Source organism: Macaca nemestrina, chromosome 13, assembly GCF_043159975.1.
Source record: "Macaca nemestrina isolate mMacNem1 chromosome 13, mMacNem.hap1, whole genome shotgun sequence".
NCBI lineage: Eukaryota > Metazoa > Chordata > Mammalia > Primates > Cercopithecidae > Macaca > Macaca nemestrina.
In genome coordinates, this window is record NC_092137.1 from 62,105,842 (window position 1) to 62,124,451 (window position 18,610).

An 18,610-nucleotide genomic window follows, 5' to 3' on the forward strand; every position below is an offset into this window, starting at 1 on the left:
CGGGTTGATTCTCCTGTCTCAGCCTCCCGAGTAGCTGGGACTACAGGCATGTGCCACCGTGCCCAGCTAATTTTTTGTATTTTTAGTAGAGATGGGGTTTCACCATGTTACCCAGGCTGGTCTCAATCTCCTGACCTCATGATCTGCCTGCCTCCGCCTCCCAAAGTGCTGAGATTACAGGCGTGTGTCACTGCGCCCAGCGAAGAGTTACATTTCTAAGATCAGGGTATAATCAGAAGAGAGGAGCTGGACAGGGCTTGTAAGAATTATCACTTTTATTTGGAACAGAGCTGGGAGATGCCCATACCTTATCTACTTTGACTTCTTCATTTTACAGAGAAGGAACCTGAGATGGCAGAGGCTCCTTGTGACAAACTTCTATTAAATTCTCCCCACAATTTCCAGAGTCACAGTTCTGAAGCATAGATCTGATCATGTCATTCTCCTGCTTGAAACTTTTTGATAATTCCTCACTGCTACAAAGTCAAGCCTAGATTACAAGCCCTTTGAGACTGGCACCTATCTTTTCAGTCTTACTCCTCACCACTGGCTACCCCAGTCTCCATTCTGCATTCATATCCAGTCCTGTGAAGTTCCTCACACACGATATTATTTCTCATGTCATCTTGCCTTTGCATACATGGTTGCTGCTGGCTAGAAGACCACTACTTATACCTCCTCCAAGACTGAACTCAGATGTGACACTTCAGTGGAAAATTCTGGCCTGCATCCCTCCAAAAGCTTGGCATAACCAACTGCTTCTTCCTCTGTAACACTCTGTTACATCATGCTGTAATGCAATTTTTGGTTCTCAGCTAGTCTCTAAGCTCCTTGAGGGCATCTTGTTTTTGACTCCTCAGTGCCCAGGCATAGTCTGGCATACAGGAGACATGCAAGCATCGCTGACTGACTAGATGTGTAAGTCTCAGAGCAGGTGAATTCACAGCAGAAATGGGTCTTGAAATTGCAGACTATTTTGAAAACATAAATCAGATACATGTCTCCTAGTCCTGAACTCTTTGTACTAGATCTTTAATGAGCTCATGTTAATCCACATATTATAAAGAGCTTTTAAAGTTAAACTTTTATGTTTGCCATTTAAAATGGCCCAGACTAAGTATTTTGATACATGCCCTCAGTTCTATGGGTGGATCAGAGAGAAAAGACCAAATGGCCACCAAATGACCCTCAAGCAAAAGTCATCTAGTAAGCTGATAAGCCATTAAACATTTTGAAGAAAATCTTACCTCTGTATATCATTAAGAGTACAAAGGGCTACTTAAGAGAAAATATTCTGAAATAACTATGTTCTGTCCTTTTAAGGATACATTTTATTTTATACTCCACAAATAACTTTGAGTTACAAGCTTACCTGGAACCGTCACTAAGAGAGGCTTCCCTGATGACCACTGGCTGAACTTCCTTTAAATGTAATTTATCCTGGTACATTTTCTCTAATTTTGCCATAGTTTCTAGGTGGGCAGCCTTCAACTCTTCTACTTTCTTGAAATACTCCTCATTAGAGTGGTGAATACCAGGAAAGTTCACAAAGTCCTCAGAGCTTATTGGTGCATGTTCATCCACCCCAGAAAAGCTTGTGTTCAAATCAGCCTGGTGGGGAGAAAACACCTGTTATATGGTGACTGGAGCTGAAAGACAAATTAAGCTGACACTGATCCAAAATGCTGCTTCCTAAAGAGTCCACCTAGTTAGGTTATACGTTAATTATGGGTTATGCATATAGAATGAGTTACAGGTTATTTGTGTGTACATTTTCCCCAGTGATATTTTAAGAACAAGAGGGAGCGAGACCAAACTGTCAGAAAATAAATGTTATTTAATCCATTTGATAAAGGATGGTTAGATTCCCAGATCAACCAACAAAAGGTATAACAGGATAGAACCCAACAATTGTTTACAAAGTATTTCTATAAGGAGCCTCCTGAGTTGTAAGGTTTTTTTTGTTTTGTTTTGTTTTTTTGAGACAGAGTCTCGCTCTGTCGCTCAGGCTGGAGTGCAGTGGCGCCATCATGGCTCACTGCAAGCTCCGCCTCCACGGTTCACACCATTCTCCTGCCTCAGCCTCCCGAGTAGCTGGGACTACAGGCGCCCGCCACCGCACCTGGCTAATTTTGTGTATTTTCAGTAGAGACGGGGTTTCACTGTGTTAGCCAGGTTGGTCTCGATTTCCTGACCTCGTGATTCACCCGCCTCAGCCTCCCAAAGTGCTGGGATTACAGGCGTGAACCACCGCGCCCGGCTTGAGTTGTAAGTCTTAACTGAGATGAAGAGGAACACAGTTCTTCCTGCTGCAAACCAGGCAACCACAGCCCAATGCTCTCCCTTCAGCTGCGCTTCTGAAGTGTGCCTCCAAGGACTGCCAGTGAGAGAAGGCAGGGAAATAGAGGGAATGGAGGCGGGGACAAAGTTCTCAGTGGCTTATCAAGGAGCCAGGGAGAAGCCCTCCTCACAGTGGGGCAAGACCTTGGGAGGGAGTAAGAGGACATGGGAGGGGGTAGGAGGGATTTTCAGAGCAGCTGCTCCTGTGGGCACAAAAGCAGTAGCTCCCATTGGTGACAGGGACTTTGGGATGACAACAAAGCAGAGAAGAAAAAATGGTGTAATTATTCAACACACAGATCATGTTTAGAAGGGTCTGACTGGCCTTTCTCCCTCACTCCCTTTACATACCTTTCAGGTTTTTTTTTTTTTTTTTTTTTCCTGAGACAGAGTCTCACTCTGTCACCCAGACTGGAGTGCAGTGGTGTGATCTCGGCTCACTGCAACCTCTGCCTTCTCCTGCCTCAGTCTCCCGAGTAGCTGGGATTACAGGTGCCCACCACCACGCCCAGCTAATTTTTGTATTTTAGTAGAGATGGGGTTTCACCATGTTAGCCAGGCTGGTCTCGGACTCCTGACCTCAGGTGATCCACTCACCTCAGCCTCTCAAAGTGCTGGGATTACAGGTGTGAGTCACTGTGCCCTACCCTTTCAGTTCTTTTAATTGAAGCAACTAAAGAGATAAAACCCCATTTTCTCTATAAATATACAATTTTTATTATGTTTTCAGTTGAGAAACAGTTGAAATTATTTATGATACTATGCATAAAAGACTGCCAACCACGGTTTTAAATTTAGTCTACTGTCTGGAACAGACGCAAAATGAAAAAATTTGCTACAGAAAATTATAGATCCAATCTGATAAGACTCTAGAAAATAAATCTGTTTAGCTTCTCTCAAAAGAAAAATTCAGAAGAGTCAATTATAAATAGTAGTTATAGATGTGGTGTTTTTGTTTCCCATTGGAGGCTTCTCAGAAGATATGGTGTTTTTTTAATGGGCTAAAATCAGTGTATAAGAGGACAATGTTGTACTATTTGGGGTAACTTAGAGAAAACAAGTTTTAAAAAATCAGTCTTCAGGGGCCAGGCGCGGTAGCTCATGCCTGTAATCCCAGCACTTTGGGAGGCTGAGGCAGGTGGTTCATGAGGTCAGGAGATGGAGACCATCCCGGCTAACACGGTAAAACCTCATCTCCACTAAAAATACAAAAAATCAGCTGGGCGTGGTGGCGGGCGCCTGTAGTCCCAGTTACTCGGGAGGCTGAGGCAGGAGAATGGCGTGAACCCGGGAGGCAGAGCTTGCAGTGAGCCAAGATCGTGCCACTGCACTCCAGCCTGGGACAACAGAGCAAGACTCTGTCTCCAAAAAAAAAAAAAATCAGTCTTCAATAGAACTTATATGTAGAAATTTGCTACTAACAACTCTATGAATCAGAACTGCTTTAAGTATGTCAAACAATTCAATTAAGAGAATTCTCTGATATCTTCTGCTGTTTCTGTATGTGCTTCTCACCATAAACTTCTTACCTGTAGGATGACTACTTTGTGAATTTCCTCATTCATTAAATATTTGGGGGCTATCTTGCAATCAGCTAGCTGCTAAAAGGTATGTCAGTTTTTTTTAAACTCTACCTTTGAGGCCAGGTGCAGTGGCTGACACCTACAATCCCAGCACTTTGGGAGGCCGAGGCAGCCAGATCACTTGAGGTCAGGAGTTTGAGACCAGCCTGGCCAACATGGTGAAACTTGTCTCTACTAAAAATACAAAAATTAGCCGGGCATGGTGGCACGTGCCTGTAGTCCCAGCTACTCAGGAGGCTGAGGCAGGAGAGTCACTTGAACCCAGGAGGTGGAGGTTGCAGTGAGCCAAGATCGTACCACAGCACTCTAGTTTAGGTGACAGAGCAAGACTCCGTCTCACTTAAAACAAACAAACAAACAAACAAAACTCTACCTTTGAGAAGTTTCCAGCTAGCTTAGGAAAGGACATGTATATAAATAATTGACAGATGACTTAGAACGAGACAGAACACCTGATTCCTGCCCACAAGTTACTTCCAGCTAAGTAGGGAGGCAGATGTACGTCACAATGTCAGATACTAAGAGACAGAGGCACAATTCACAGAGGTGAGTCAAACTAGAGACATATGGTTGGATGAGGACAAAGTTTGCCAGATCAGGGAGGCAGTGAAAAAGGAATAAATAAATCCGAGGCATAGTGCTAGAACATCCATCACCAGGAAACATGTGAATAAATATGTCTGGAGACCTGGTGAGAAGGCTGGGCTGGAGAGCAGATACAGGAGCCACCAATCCACATAGAAGTAGCAGGTGCAGCCTTGGATATGGACAAGTCTGCCTGGAGGGAGTGTGGGCAACAAGAGATGAGAGGACCCGAGAATGGAGATGTTAGAGAACACCAACATTTAAATAAGCAGTGGAAGGAGGAGTAATAGGAGGTAGAAAGTGGCATGAGAGATACAAAGACCAACTGATAAGGGCCTTTGGAGCCTCTGATTGAGTATTCTGACACCACATCCGTAATTTTTCTCCTAAGCCATGAGAACACTCCAAACTAAAAGTTATTTAACTCTCACCCAACCCTTTCACCTTTATAGGGTCATAAGGGGGCTGAAACCAGGTGACCGGTGAGCAGGAGCCAGTGGTAGACAGGAAATGGAGGGAACTTTTGTTTGGCTTGAGTTTGGAAGATAGGGAAAGACTTCCTGGAGGAGGTGATATTTGAGATGAGTCATAAAGAATGGAGGCCAGGTGTGGCAGCTCATGCCTGCAATCCCAGCACTTTGGGAGGCTGCAGTGGGAGGACTACTTGAGGTCAGGAGTTCCAGACCAGCCTGGGCAACAGAGGAAGACAATGTCTCCACAATTTTTTTTTTTTTTTTTTTTTTTTTATTAGCTGGATGTGGTGGCTGAGGCGGGAGGATCACTTGAGCCCAGGATGTTGAGACTGCAGTAAGCCGTGAGTGCACCACTGCACTTGAGCCTGGGCGACAGAGTGAGACCTTGTCTCAAGAAAAAAGAAGGCTGGGCATGGTAGCTCAGGCCTGTAATTCCAGCACTCTAGGAGGCCGAGGTGGGTGGCTCACTTGAGCTCAGGAGTTAAAGACCAGCCCGGCCACCATGGTGAAACTCCTTCTCTACTAAAAATACAAAAATTAGCCAGGCGTGGTGGTGTGTGCCTGCAGTCCCAGCTACTCAGGGGGCAGAGGGAGGAGAATAGCTTGAACCTGGGAGGCAGAGATTGCAGTGAGCTGAGATCGAGCCATTGCACTACAGCCTGGGCGACCAAGCGAGACTCTGTCTCAAAAAAAAAAAAAAAAAAAAAAAAGAAGAATGGAGAAATCTATAGGATCACAGAGTGTTTATGGGAAAGAGGGGGGAAAGTACCCTAGACAAAGGAAATGGCATTAGCAAATGTGCAGGCTGGGGTTGGGGAGGCTGTGCATAGCAGAGGGCAGGGTGTACAGGGCTGCCAGATAAAAGGAGACGAAAACCCATAAAGCAGTTTTGGGAAGCAAACCTAGAAAGGGAGGTTAGGGCAAACAAGAAGGGGTTTCCCTCTCCTGTCTACCACTGGCTCCTGATTACTGGTCACCTCGTTTCAGCCCCCTTATGACCCTTCTAAGATGAAAGTGTTGGGTGGGAGTTAAATAACTTTTAGTTTGGAGTGTTCTCACAGCTTAGGAGAAAGATTTCAGATGTGATATCAGGATAATCAGTCAAGTCTGAGTTCTGCACTTAGCAATGTGATGTGGGCACGAACTTCTTGAACATCAGCTTTAAGATCCAAAAAGTAGGTGTGCCAGGTTTTAAACTAGTGTCTCTCAGCTCCAATGCCACCCTTCTCGACTCTGCTTTGCAATGCCAGAGCTGGAACTCTGCAAACCACACTTCTGCTTTGCCAGTGCTTCTCATCAGACTGCCAAAAGTGGAGTTAGAGGGAGACACAAGGCTAGAGGAGAAAGAGGGGACTTACTCCTTCCTGTTAGCCCTCTGTCTGCTTCCTGTCTGCTTGTGTCAGCCCAGCAATGGTTCTTCATCTGGGCAGCAGCAATTCGTTTTAGTAGCAGTGTCTGAATCCAGTTTGCAGTTTGCGCTAGAAAAATCAACAGAATTGGCCAGGCGCAGTGGTTCACACCTGTAATCCCAGCACTTTGGGTCACTTGAGGTCAGGAATCCAAGATCAATCTGGCCAACATGGTGAAACCCCAACTCTACTAAAAACACAACTTAGCCGGGTGTGGTGGTGTATGCCTATAATCCCAGCTACTCGGGAGGCTGAGGCAGGAGAATCACTTGAACCCAGGAAGTGGAGGTTGCAGTGAGCCAAGATCGCACCACTGCACTCCAGCCTGGGCGACACAATGAGGCTCTGTCTCAAAAAAAAAGAAAGAAAGAAAGAAAAATCCACAGAATTACTTCAAGGCCTTTGCACTTGCTGTTCCCTCTCCCTAGGATGCTTTTCCTCCAGATATCCACATGGCCCACTTGCTCACTCCTTCAGGTCTTTATGTAAATGTTATCTTCTCAACAAGGTCTTCACTGACTCTCCTATTTATTTAAAATTACAACTCCTCCTAGGACTCACTGTCAGCCCCCTCGTCTGTCTTATTTTTCCCAGAAGTACTCATCACCACTGACGTTCTACTTATCTATACTTGATTGGGTATTACATGTCTGCCCCTAACAAAAAGTAAACATTACAAAGGCAAGAATTTGCCAGGCATGATGGCTCAGGCCTGTAATCCCAGCACTTTGGGAGGCTGGGGCAGGTGGATCGCTTGAGCCCAGGAGTTTCAGACCAGCCTGGGTAACATGTTAAGGCCTCATCTCTACAAAAAATACAAAAAATTAACTTGGTGAGGTAGTATGCACCTGTAGTCCCAGTTAGTTGGGGGGCTGAGGCAGAAGGATCACCTGAGCCCAGGAGGTTGGGGTTGCAGTGAGCTATGATGGAGGCACTGCACTCCAGCCTGGGTAACAGTGTGACCCTGTCTCAAAAAAAAAAAAAAAAAACAAAGGCAAGGATTTGTCTGCTTTGTTCAATGTTGTGTACCCAGTGTCTAGAAAAGTACCTGGCTAATGGCAGATGTTCAAGGAATATTTGCTGAATGAATGAATAAATGTACAGTAAAAAAAAAAAATTCCACCATGGGAAGAGGGCAGTTACTCCCTCCCAAAAGAATGAACCATGCAAAGAAATGCTGGCTGCTCTAAAGAGTTATATTCCACCAAGTATTAAGTAAAAGGCCTATGTTCCAAAAACTATAATTAAAACAGGGAGGGTATTCCAAAGAACTGTTTTTAAGCAAAAGAATTTATGTGCTCTCATTCATTCTTTTAGAATATCTCTTAAAAGTCTTATAGCAGTCATTTACACAAGAAGGATCAAATTTATTTGGACCTGGAAGAACCGTTTGAAAACCATATAGAAGAATGAGTAGCTTCTGAAAGATGCAGCAGGTCTGATAAATTATACTTATGTACTGATTTTGCACTGGATCCATTCTGTTTTCAGCTTAATACTGTTAACACTAGCTGGAACTTTTCAGATAAACTGATCTCACAGTGTTTAACCTAAAACAGATGAATGGCTAGTAAATGACCTCCAATTCTAATTTAATCTTTAATTGTCCACTGAGAAAATATTTAGTATACAAAATAAGGGCCATAGACATTATTTTTCCAAGAGCCTAAAATAGCATCCTCTCCCTTTAATCGGCTTTTTGTGGAATGTTGTAAATGCAGCCACCAGATTAGAGGATAATCTTCCCTAGATTGGCTTGACCCATTTAGATAATGAATCGTTCCAGCACCTGTTGCTTTATTAGTAATCAGCACCCATGAAGAACTGTTTGTGCTATAGCCCACATAGTTTCATCTGCAATCTGTAATTTTTGAAAAAAATTTTTCACTGAATTTGTAAAGAATGACACAGATCTACACGTACTAACATGGGTAAACTCCCAATAAATAAGAAAAAAAGCAAGTTGCAGAACTATCTCCCTCTCTAGATATATGCATATTTATAGTATGTACTGTATATTAAAATATATGGAGGAGATAGAAAAACGGACAGAAGAATAGAATACATATCAATTTTGAAACAGTGGCTACCATTAGGGAGGGAGTAGGTATTCATATTTTCTCTTTGGGGGAGAGCTGTTAAAAGGGTCTAAGCCTCATATGTAACATTTGATATTTTAAGAGAAGAATGTCACCTGGCGTGGTGGCATACACTTCTAATTCGAGCACTTTGGGAGGCCGAGGAGGGCGAATTGCTTGAGCCCAGGAGTTTGAGACCAGCTTGGGCAACATAGTGAGATACGTCTCTACAAAAAATAAAAATAAAAATAAAAAAAGTAAGCCAGGCGTGGTGGCTCAAGCCTGTAATCACAGCACTTTGGGAGGTCAAGGCTGGCGAATCACTTGAGGTGAGGAGTTTGAGATCATCCTGGCCAACATGGTGAAACTCCGTCTCTACTAAAAATACAAACATTAGCTAGGTCTGCTGGTGTGCACCTGTAGTCCTAGCTACTCAGGAGGCTGAGGCAGGAGAATCACTTGAACCCAGGAGGCACATGTCTCATTGAGCCGAGATTGTGCCACTGCACTCCAGCCTAGCGAGAGAGCGAGACTCTGTCTCAAAAAAAAAAAAAGAAAAAAAAAAAGAAAATGAAATCATATCCTTCACAGTCACATGGATGGAGCTGTAGGCCATAATCTTAAACAAATTAACACAGGAACAGAAAACCAAATATTGCATGTTCTCATAAGTGGCAGGTAAAACAGTGAGTACACATGAACATAAACACATAAACAAGGAAACAATAGACACTGCAGACTATCACCAGGTGGGGAGGGAGGGAGGGCAGCATAGGTTGAAAAACTACCTATTGGGTACCGTGCTCACTACCTGGATGCAATATACCCATGTAACAAACTTGCACATGCACCTCTGTATCTAAAATAACCGTTCAATTAAAAAATATAGGCCGGGCACGGTGGCTCATGCCTATAACCCCAGCACTTTGGGAGGCTGAGGCAGGCGGATCACCTGAGGTCCGGAGCTCGAGACCAGCCTGACCAACATGGAGAAACCCCGTCTCTACTAAAAATACAAAATTAGCCGGGCATGGTGGCGCATGTCTGTAATCCCAGTTACTTGGGAGGCTGAGGCAGGAGAATCGCTTGAACCTGGGAGGTGGAGGTTGTGGTGATCCGAGATCACACCACTGCACTCCATCCTGGGCAACAAGAGTGAAACTCCATCTCAAAAAAATATGTGTGTGTGTGTATATGTGTGTATGTATGTATATAGACAGTGGAGCCAGGCATAGTGGCTCACGCCTATAATCCCAGCACTTCTGGGAGGCCACGGCAGGTGGATCACTTGAGCCCAGGAGTTCAAGACCAGCCTGGGGAACATGGCAAAACTCTGTCTCTACAAAAAAATATAAAAATTAGCTGGGCATGGTGGCATGCACCTTTAGTCCCAGCTACTTGGGAGGCTGAGGTGAGGAGATTGAGCCTGGGAGGTTGAGGCTGCAGCAACCTGTGACTGCACCAATGCATTCCAGCCCAGACAACAGAGTGAAACTCTGTTTCAAAAAATAATAATAAATAAACAAAAAGTGGAGTCAGAAGAAAAAAAATGGGTTATCTCCTATTTATTTATTTATTTATTTATTATTATTTTTTTTTGAGATGGAGTCTCGCTCTGTCGCCCAGGCTGGAGTGCAGTGGCCGGATCTCAGCTCACTGCAAGCTCCGCCTCCCGGGTTCACGCCATTCTCCTGCCTCAGCCTCCCGAGTAGCTGGGAATACAGGCGCCCGCCACCTCGCCCGGCTAGTTTTTTTGTATTTTTTAGTAGAGACGGGGTTTCACCGTGTTAGCCAGGATGGTCTCGATCTGCTGACCTCGTGATCCGCCCGTCTCGGCCTCCCAAAGTGCTGGGATTACAGGCTTGAGCCACCGCGCCCGGCCTCCTATTTATTTTTAATCATTATCTCCTATTTATTTTAATCAATGTTGGCTGTTCATTTCTTTCCCAACATTTCCCATGTTATAGTTATGTGTCTGTTCATTTTTCGTTTTTTGAGACAGAGTTTCGCTCTTGTTGCCCAGGCTGGAGTGCAATGGCGTGATCTCGGCTCACCACAACTTCCACCTTGGGTTCAAGTGATTCTCCTGCCTCAGCCTCCCAAGTAGCTGAGACTACAGGCATGTGCCACCATGCCTGGCTAATTTTGTATTTTTAGTAGAGACAGGGTTTCTCCATGTTGGTCAGGCTGGCCTCGAACTCCCAACCTCTGGTGATCCATTCACCTCGGCCTCCCAACAAGTGCTGGGATTACAGGCGTGAGCCGCCACGCCCAGCCCTGTTTGTTTTTAATTGTCTAATTTCCCTTACCAGACTGAAAATTCTGTGAGGATGTGAGCTATACACTGAATAGTTAATGACCAGCACCTAATAAATGTTCAATATTTGTTGAAAAGATAAGGTTGCTGCATTAGGAGTGAGATTTTTTAATTTTTACTTATTCATTTTTTTGAGATGGAGTCTCGCTCTGTCGCCCAGGCTGGAGTGCAGTGGCCGGATCTCAGCTCACTGCAAGCTCTGCCTCCTGGGTTTACTGCATTCTCCTGCCTCAGCCTCCTGAGTAGCTGGGACTACAGGCGCCCGCCACCTCACCCGGCTAGTTTTTTGTATTTTTTAGTAGACACGGGGTTTCACCGCATTAGCCAGGATGGTCTTGATCTCCTGACCTCGTGATCCGCCCGTCTCGGCCTCCCAAAGTGCTGGGATTACAGGCTTGAGCCACCGCGCCCGGCTACTTTTTGTATTTTTAGTAGAGACTGGGTTTTGCCATGTTGGCCAGGCTGGTTTCAAACTCCTGACGTCAAGTGATCTACCCGCCTTGGCCTCCCAAAGTGAGTGAGATTTTAATTGCGAATTACAGAACATTGCTTTACCTGTGTCATCATCAGCCATATAACAGGATATGTGGACCAACATCTCTGACTAAGTCTAGATTCAAGGAACAGGCATCAGTGCCCAATATGGGCACTGCAAGGGGGGATGCATGTGCATGCCAGAGCCGGGAGGGTGTATAGGGATGGTGCAGGGGTTGGGGGGGGTAGTGTGGGGTGCGATGAGTGGTCTGGCTTTGGCAAAACCAAAGAGCTGAAAGAGGCCTATTGTGATGGGTGGTTCTCAAATCAATCTTGTGGGTTAGGTATAATATTTGACTTTACTACATTTTATAGATGATAAGGTTAAGGCAAATTAACCTTTAGAAATCAAGATGGAGACCCAAGCCAACCAGTGAAGAAATCAGAGCCTCTTTCCTGCACTCTTCCTGCCTTTTTAATGCCTCTTCCCCAAGCCCTGTGCGCCTGGCTATCAGACCCGCTGTGGCAGCTTACCCAGCTTTACTTTTAGATCCCTCATGTGTGGTGGTCTCAGAACAGTATCAGATTCTTAAGACTTGGATTCCTTCTGTTTTTTGTAGGATCCTGTCCTTTCCATACTAGATTATTGTATAAACTGATCCCTCCTAAGGTAATAACAGTTTCTAATACAAATTTGCAGTTTAACAGGGCACTTTGGAAGCATATCTGCAACTTAGAAGTGACTGACTCCTTTCCCACAGCAAGCCAAAGTAGTTTAATCTTTGGGAAGGCACACAAATGACACTCCCACTGGCATCTCGTTTATATAGATTACTCTTTTATATAGATTGCTCTTTAGAGGAGACACACATTCTTTCATTTGGTTCTCATAGAGCTGAGATGGGAAAAAGAGACAATTATTATAGTTATTTTACAGATGAGGAAACCGAGATTTAAAGAAAGTGTGTCCTAACACCACCTAGGGAGTGGCAGGGAATGGATCCTAATATGTAACTCTTAAATAGTTTTTCTCCATCACGCTGCCTTGTTGCCTACTGAAAATTGTGTTGAGGGGTAGTTTATAATGAACAAAATCAGTCCTAGCACTCTGATCCTGGTTCACATTCAGGGTCTCAGTCTACCTTACTCTGGATAACTTCAAGTTGTTTACTGGAGAAAGATTGGTCACAAAAGGTGTTGCTAAAGATGCTCTCATTAACAATTTTATGGTAGATTAAAGAGATTAGAATTCCAAAATATCCAGGGATTTCAATTAGTCCTCAATCATAAGTTTTGTGTTTGAGAAGCTTTGGACACATGGTATTAAGAAACTTTTTCTATCTGCAGATTGCTAGTTTAAATTCAAGATTCCTTTTTTTTTTTTTTTTTTTGAGACTGGGTCTGAGATCTCAGCTCACTGCAACCCTCGCCTCCCAAATTCAAGCGATTCTCCTGCCTCAGTCTTGCGAGTAACTGGGATTACAGGCGCGCATCACCATGCCCGGCTAAATTTTGTATTTTTAGTAAAGACGGGGTTTCACCATGTTGGTCAGGCTGGTCTCGAACTCCCGACCTCGTAATCTGCCTGCCTCGGCATCCCAAAGTGCTGGGATTACAGGCACGAGCCACCGCGCCCAGCCAAGATTCCCATCTTTTAAGTGAATAGAGCAGATGGCAGACCCTGCCCTCCACCTGCTCGACTGGTGTCCACAACAGATTTAACACTGAAAACTGATCAGTGAAAAGGCTGTCTCGCTGTACCCTAAAGAGCCGTTTAGGAAACACTGAAACCTCAGTGATTTGCTTATCTGTATCCGTGTCTGATTTAGCCAGTGAACACGTGATGGTTTTAAACACGCCTCTCTCCAGCATTATGTTGAGATCCACTTATAACCAAGATCTTAAGGTAATAACGAAACACACCTGACAGAACAGTTTTCCTCAAATTATAAAATCTATCTATCTATCCATCCATTCCCGAGATGCTAAAGAGTAAAGAGTAAAATTCTATACTTTGCACTCGCCAGAAACAGAGTAACATAAATGTTGTCTAGGAAACTTTTACAACAGACTCTCTGGTGAAAATTAAAACACTTTTCAACGCCTCGATTTAGAGTATTTTTCGTGAGCGTAGAGAAGGGGCTGGGCCAGGACCACCAAGTAGGGAGTATGTGCACAGGGTCCCGCGTTTACCAGCCTGCCCTCAGCTGGGCGGGGACCCGGACAGCCCTCAGCCAGCACCCAGCCCGTGCGAGGTCCCAACCCACGTCCCGCCCCAGTATTACCGACGCCTCAGCGGACTGCGCCACTTTCTCCTCCTCTTTGTCCTCCAAGATCGCCTCTGCTGCCGCCAGGGCCTGTAAGGGGTCTTCGCGTTCGTACTGGGCGACCCGCGCTCTAGTGATGGGATTTACAGGAGTCTGGAGACTGGAGGCCACCAGCTTTGCCGCTCGGTGGGAGGCGGCCATCGCCCCGCCTCCGGGACCTGAGCGCCTGCGCTGGCCCGGGGCGGGAAAGCTGGTGCGGTCCCTGGCGACCCGGGGGCTCCTAGCTAGGGAGCCGGTTGCTATGGGCGCCGTAACTGGGTACACTACAGGAGCCGCCAGGGACCAAAAGTCACACAAACTCCTCTCAGGCTGCCAGAGACCCGAGTCGGGTGCTTACTGGATCATGGCGGTCAGTACCGAGTCTGTTTGCTGGTTCCGAAGGTTGGCAGGCTGAACAGGGCACTTTTCCTCTCCTTTGCGTTTAACCGCCTGAACGCAGACTTCTCACATTATACAATGAAACAACTGCTTTTGTGAAGAAAAGAGCGCTTTTTTATTAACTGCAATAATATGTTAGAAGGAGACGGTTGATGGAGGAGACGACGGCGGCGGAGGAGGAAAGCAGGGCGTATTACTGGGTGGCGGCCTCTGAAGAGTGGCAAGGTTGGCGTCGCGCTACCTAACATGTCTCCCGCGGGAGCCAGCGTGGGAAGGAGGGAGGTGCATTCTACTCTGATTTACTTGAGGGCTAGTAGGAATCCACCAATCAGAAGGAGGCTCCCAGTTGTCCCTCTCGCGTTTTTCTTGGCCTGACCAATAAAAGCCCAGAGTTGGGTGGTGCCTGACCCTCCCACTAATGAGTGAGGGTGCAGGTAGTGTAAACCTGGCGTTTGCTTTGGGTTCATCAGCTTGAGAGTGACAGGATTGAACGGCGCGAGTGCCCAAGAGTCATCACAGACACACCCATCTCCCTCATCCGTATCTTCTCTTTCCACTCGGGATTTGGACGCATCAAATGGCGCCTTCCCTCTGCACCACGTGGTCGTAAGAGAAGCCAAACCTCAAAATAGCGGACGTGGTGCAGTCTCAGGCATCTGCTCCATAAGCCCCTGCTTACTGAGGCCGAGGCTGCCGCTCCCTATCTACTCCCTCCCTATCTACCCCTCTCTATCCTTTGCCCTCCTCCCGCTCCCCAGCCCTAGGACAGGCCCCCTCCGGTCAGTATTTTCCTCGTTATGCGTTGCACATCGTCGAGAATCCATCTCTAAGGTCTGAGCCCTTACCAAACCTTTGTTCTCCTGTATGGGTGTGAGCACCAGCAAAGTCTCCCACGTCCCCACTTCCTTCAGGCTGCTCTTTGTTTTGGCTAAACAGTTCCTTCCAGTGCTGGAACAGATGCTGGCTGGGTTCTAAGCAGAAGCCAGAGCTAGAACCATGAGATATGGACCGCCAGGTATGGCCAAGTGTCCAGGGGAGCAATTTCCAGTCAGTCACGGCAGCCAGTTTTGTGGCTACAAAACTGCCTCAGCCTCCGGAGTGGCTGGGATTACAGGCGCCCTCCCGGGAGGCGGAGATTGCAGGTAGCCCGGATCTTGCCTCTGCATTCCAGCCTGGGCAATAAAGCAAGACTCCGTCTCAAAAACAACAACAAAAAAGTATTGATAAGGAATTAGAGCACATGAATTATAAATACTGAAATATACTATTCTCTTTACTGTAAATTCCTCATAGACAATTGCTTCTCTCAGAATGCTTTGGTTGGTTTATGCTGTACTCCTATATTTGTGGCCAACTTATGGTTGCGATTAACAACCTAGTTCCAACATGAATGTTGGTTAATATTTTTGTTTTTATTTATGATTAGGATGAGAGTGACATATCCGAGATATATGTCAGAATTTCACTTGTCAGTGTTATGAGCAACTTCTTTGCTGAAATAGATAATACTTTTCTAACACTGGAAGAATTTTTCTTAATTTTTTCTGCAAGTCACAATGTAAAGGCTACAGATAACACAAACTTTTAAGTTTACTGTGCATTATTAATATTTTCCACATCAGTTTCTTAAGTTTAAATGTCCAATTTTTAGCATTTGCTGATTTCCATGATGTCAATACTCCCATCATGGCCAATTTCAAGCCACCAATATGACATCACTTAACGCGAATTTGAGAAAAGACGTCTAGTAGCACACCGTTATATAGTATTTCCACCATACAGATACAGTAGATGCAAGGAACATAAGAGAAAGTGAAGAGTTTTAAGAAATTATCTTTGGGCCGGGCGCGGTGGCTCAAGCCTGTAATCCCAGCACTTTGGGAGGCTGAGACGGGCGGATCACGAGGTCAGGAGATCGAGACCATCCTGGCGAACACGGTGAAACCCCGTCTCTACTAAAAAAGAAATACAAAAAACTAGCCGGGCGAGGTGGCGGGCGCCTGTAGTCCCAGATACTCGGGAGGCTGAGGCAGGAGAATGGAGTAAACCCGGGAGGCGGAGCTTGCAGTGAGCTGAGATCCAGCCACTGCACTCCAGCCTGGGCGACAGAGAGAGACTCCGTCTCCAAAAAAGAAAAAAAGAAATTGTCTTTGTTTTTGACATAATTTATTGTAATTAACAAAACTTAATTTTTTTTTTAAGATGGAGTCACCTTGTTGCCCAGGCTGGAGTGCAGTGGTGCGATCTTGGCTCACTGCAACCTCTGCCTCCCAGGTTCAAGTGATTCTCCTGCCTCAGCCTCCCGAGTAGCTGGGACTACAGGCGCCTACCACCACACGTGGCACATGTTGTATTTTTAGTAGAGGGTGGGGTTTCACCATGTTGGCCAGGCTGGTCTCAAAATCCTGACCTCAGGTAATCCGCCTGCTTTGGCCTCCCAAAGTACTGGGATTATAGGCATGAGCCACCACACCCAGCCAAGTTAGACATTATAAAAGAAAAATAACTAGAAAAGCCTTTTTAGTTGGGAAATTTAAAACTCTTCAAAAAACAATTTGTGCATACAGAAAAAGTCGTGGCAGAAATTATATAGAGAGTCAAATAATAACAAAAATACAGTTTGTCAAAATGCCTTAAATGTAAAATGGTGCAGCCACTTTTATTTAAAAGTTTAGGCCTTCTTTCTCCCACAGTCGCTCATGTTCTTCCTTTCCATCTTGGGCCTGGCAGAATGGCTCCTGCAAAGAAGGGTGGCAAGAAGATGAGCTGTTCTGCCATCAACAAGGTAGTGACTCAAGAACGCACATGGGTCACTAGCTCACATGCATGGAGTGGGCTTTAAGAAGCATGCCCTGTGGGCATTCAAAGAGATTCAGAAATTTGCCATGAAGATGGGCACTCCAGATATGTGCACTGATACCAGGCTTAACACAGCTATCAGGGCCAAAGGAATAAGGAATGTCCAACACCATGTACATGTGCGATTGTTCAGAAAACATAACAAAGATGAAAATTCACCAAACAAGCTCTATACTCTGGTTACCTGTATACCTGTTACCACTTTCAAAAATCTAGATAGTCAGTGTGGATGAGAACTAACTGCCAATCATCATATATGTCAAATAAAGCTATAAACCCGCTAAAAGTAATTGTGACGGTTCCTCTGAAAGTTGAACATACAATTACTATATGACTCACTCCTAGGTATACAGCAAAGATAATTGAAGACATGTTCACACAAAAACTTGTGCAATGTGGAAGAAAATGAAGTAACTAAGGTGAAGGCTTTCTAAAGTGGAGTCAGGAAATTGCTAGGGGATTGCATTCACACCTGGTAAAAAGTCAAACCACAGAATAGACTTGTAGAAACAACTGAAGTCAGGCCGGGCGCGGTGGCTCAAGCCTGTAATCCCAGCACTTTGGGAGGCCGAGACGGGCGGATCACGAGGTCAGGAGATCGAGACCATCCTGGCTAACACGGTGAAACCCCGTCTCTACTAAAAAATACAAAAAACTAGCCGGGCGAAGTGGCGGGCGCCTGTAGTCCCAGCTACTTGGGAGGCTGAGGCGGGAGAATGGCGTGAACCCGGGAGGCGGAGCTTGCAGTGAGCTGAGATCCGGCCACTGCACTCCAGCCTGGGCGACAGAGCATGACTCCGTCTCAAAAAAAAAAAAAAAAAAAAAAAAAAAGAAACAACTGAAGTCAGTAAGTATCTGCCAGCCTTCATTATCTCTCAGCGGTGAGTACCCTAATTAACCAACCAATCAGAATGGGTTTGCGATTTAAGATTTCCGCCCAGCCAATGAACTGCCTCTGAAAACTTCTGGGAATCCCCTATTTTAAAAAACCCTCTCCTGTGCTTGCCTTATGAGACACTATTCAGGCCTGCTCTGATTCAGTGTATGTGAATTGCAATTCTTTGTTTCCCAAATAAATTAAATGATATTTCCTATTTCCTTTGACCTCTGTGTCTCAATTTTTTTTTTTTTTTTTTTGTCACCCATGCTGAGATGCAGTGGCATGATCTCAGCCCACAGAAACGTCTGCCTCCCGGGCTCAAAAGATCCTCCCATCTCAGCCTCCAGAGTAGCTGGGACTGTAGGCACGGGCCACTACACCCAACTTATTATTATTATTATTATTATTATTTTTTTTTATTTTTTTTTTTTTTTGAGACGGAGTCTGGCTCTGTCGCCCGGGCTGGAGTGCAGTGGCCGGATCTCAGCTCACTGCAAGCTCCGCCTCCCGGGTTTACGCCATTCTCCTGCCTCAGCCTCCCGAGTAGCTGGGACTACAGGCACCGCCACCTCGCCCAGCTAGTTTTTTGTATTTTTAGTAGAGACAGGGTTTCACCGTGTTAGCCAGGATGGTCTCGATCTCCTGACCTCGTGATCCGCCCATCTCGGCCTCCCAAAGTGCTGGGATTACAGGCTTGAGCCACCGCGCCCGGCCATTATTATTATTTTGTAGGGTTTCACTTCCGTTGCCAGGCTGGTCTTGGGCTCAAGCGATCCGCCCTCCTCAGCCTCCCAAAGTGCTGGGATTACAGGCATGAACCAACATGCCCAGCCTCGATCTTTGTTGTAGTTTACACAAATGTTCATCGCAGCATTAATAGGAGCCACTCCTTCAACTGTTGAATGGA

The 18,610-nt window shown here is 45.5% G+C and overlaps 1 protein-coding gene across 2 annotated transcripts in view; it reads right to left on the reverse strand.

Moving 5' to 3' along the window:
- The window catches only part of LOC105465112 (FAM161 centrosomal protein A), a 28,933-nt gene extending 15,110 nt beyond the window's left edge, over positions 1 to 13,823 (reverse strand). Inside the window, exons 1-2 of one of the 2 annotated variants that reach the window (XM_011713355.3) lie at positions 13,545 to 13,823; positions 1,373 to 1,611 (exon numbers count right to left, since the gene is read on the reverse strand). In XM_011713355.3, coding sequence (XP_011711657.2) covers positions 1,373 to 1,611; positions 13,545 to 13,727 — 422 coding nt within the window. In that variant the 5' untranslated portion in view covers positions 13,728 to 13,823. The remainder of the gene's footprint in view (positions 1 to 1,372; positions 1,612 to 13,544) is intronic. The other variant, XM_011713356.3, reaches the window with a different exon arrangement.
- Between the last annotated feature and the right edge of the window lie 4,787 nt (positions 13,824 to 18,610).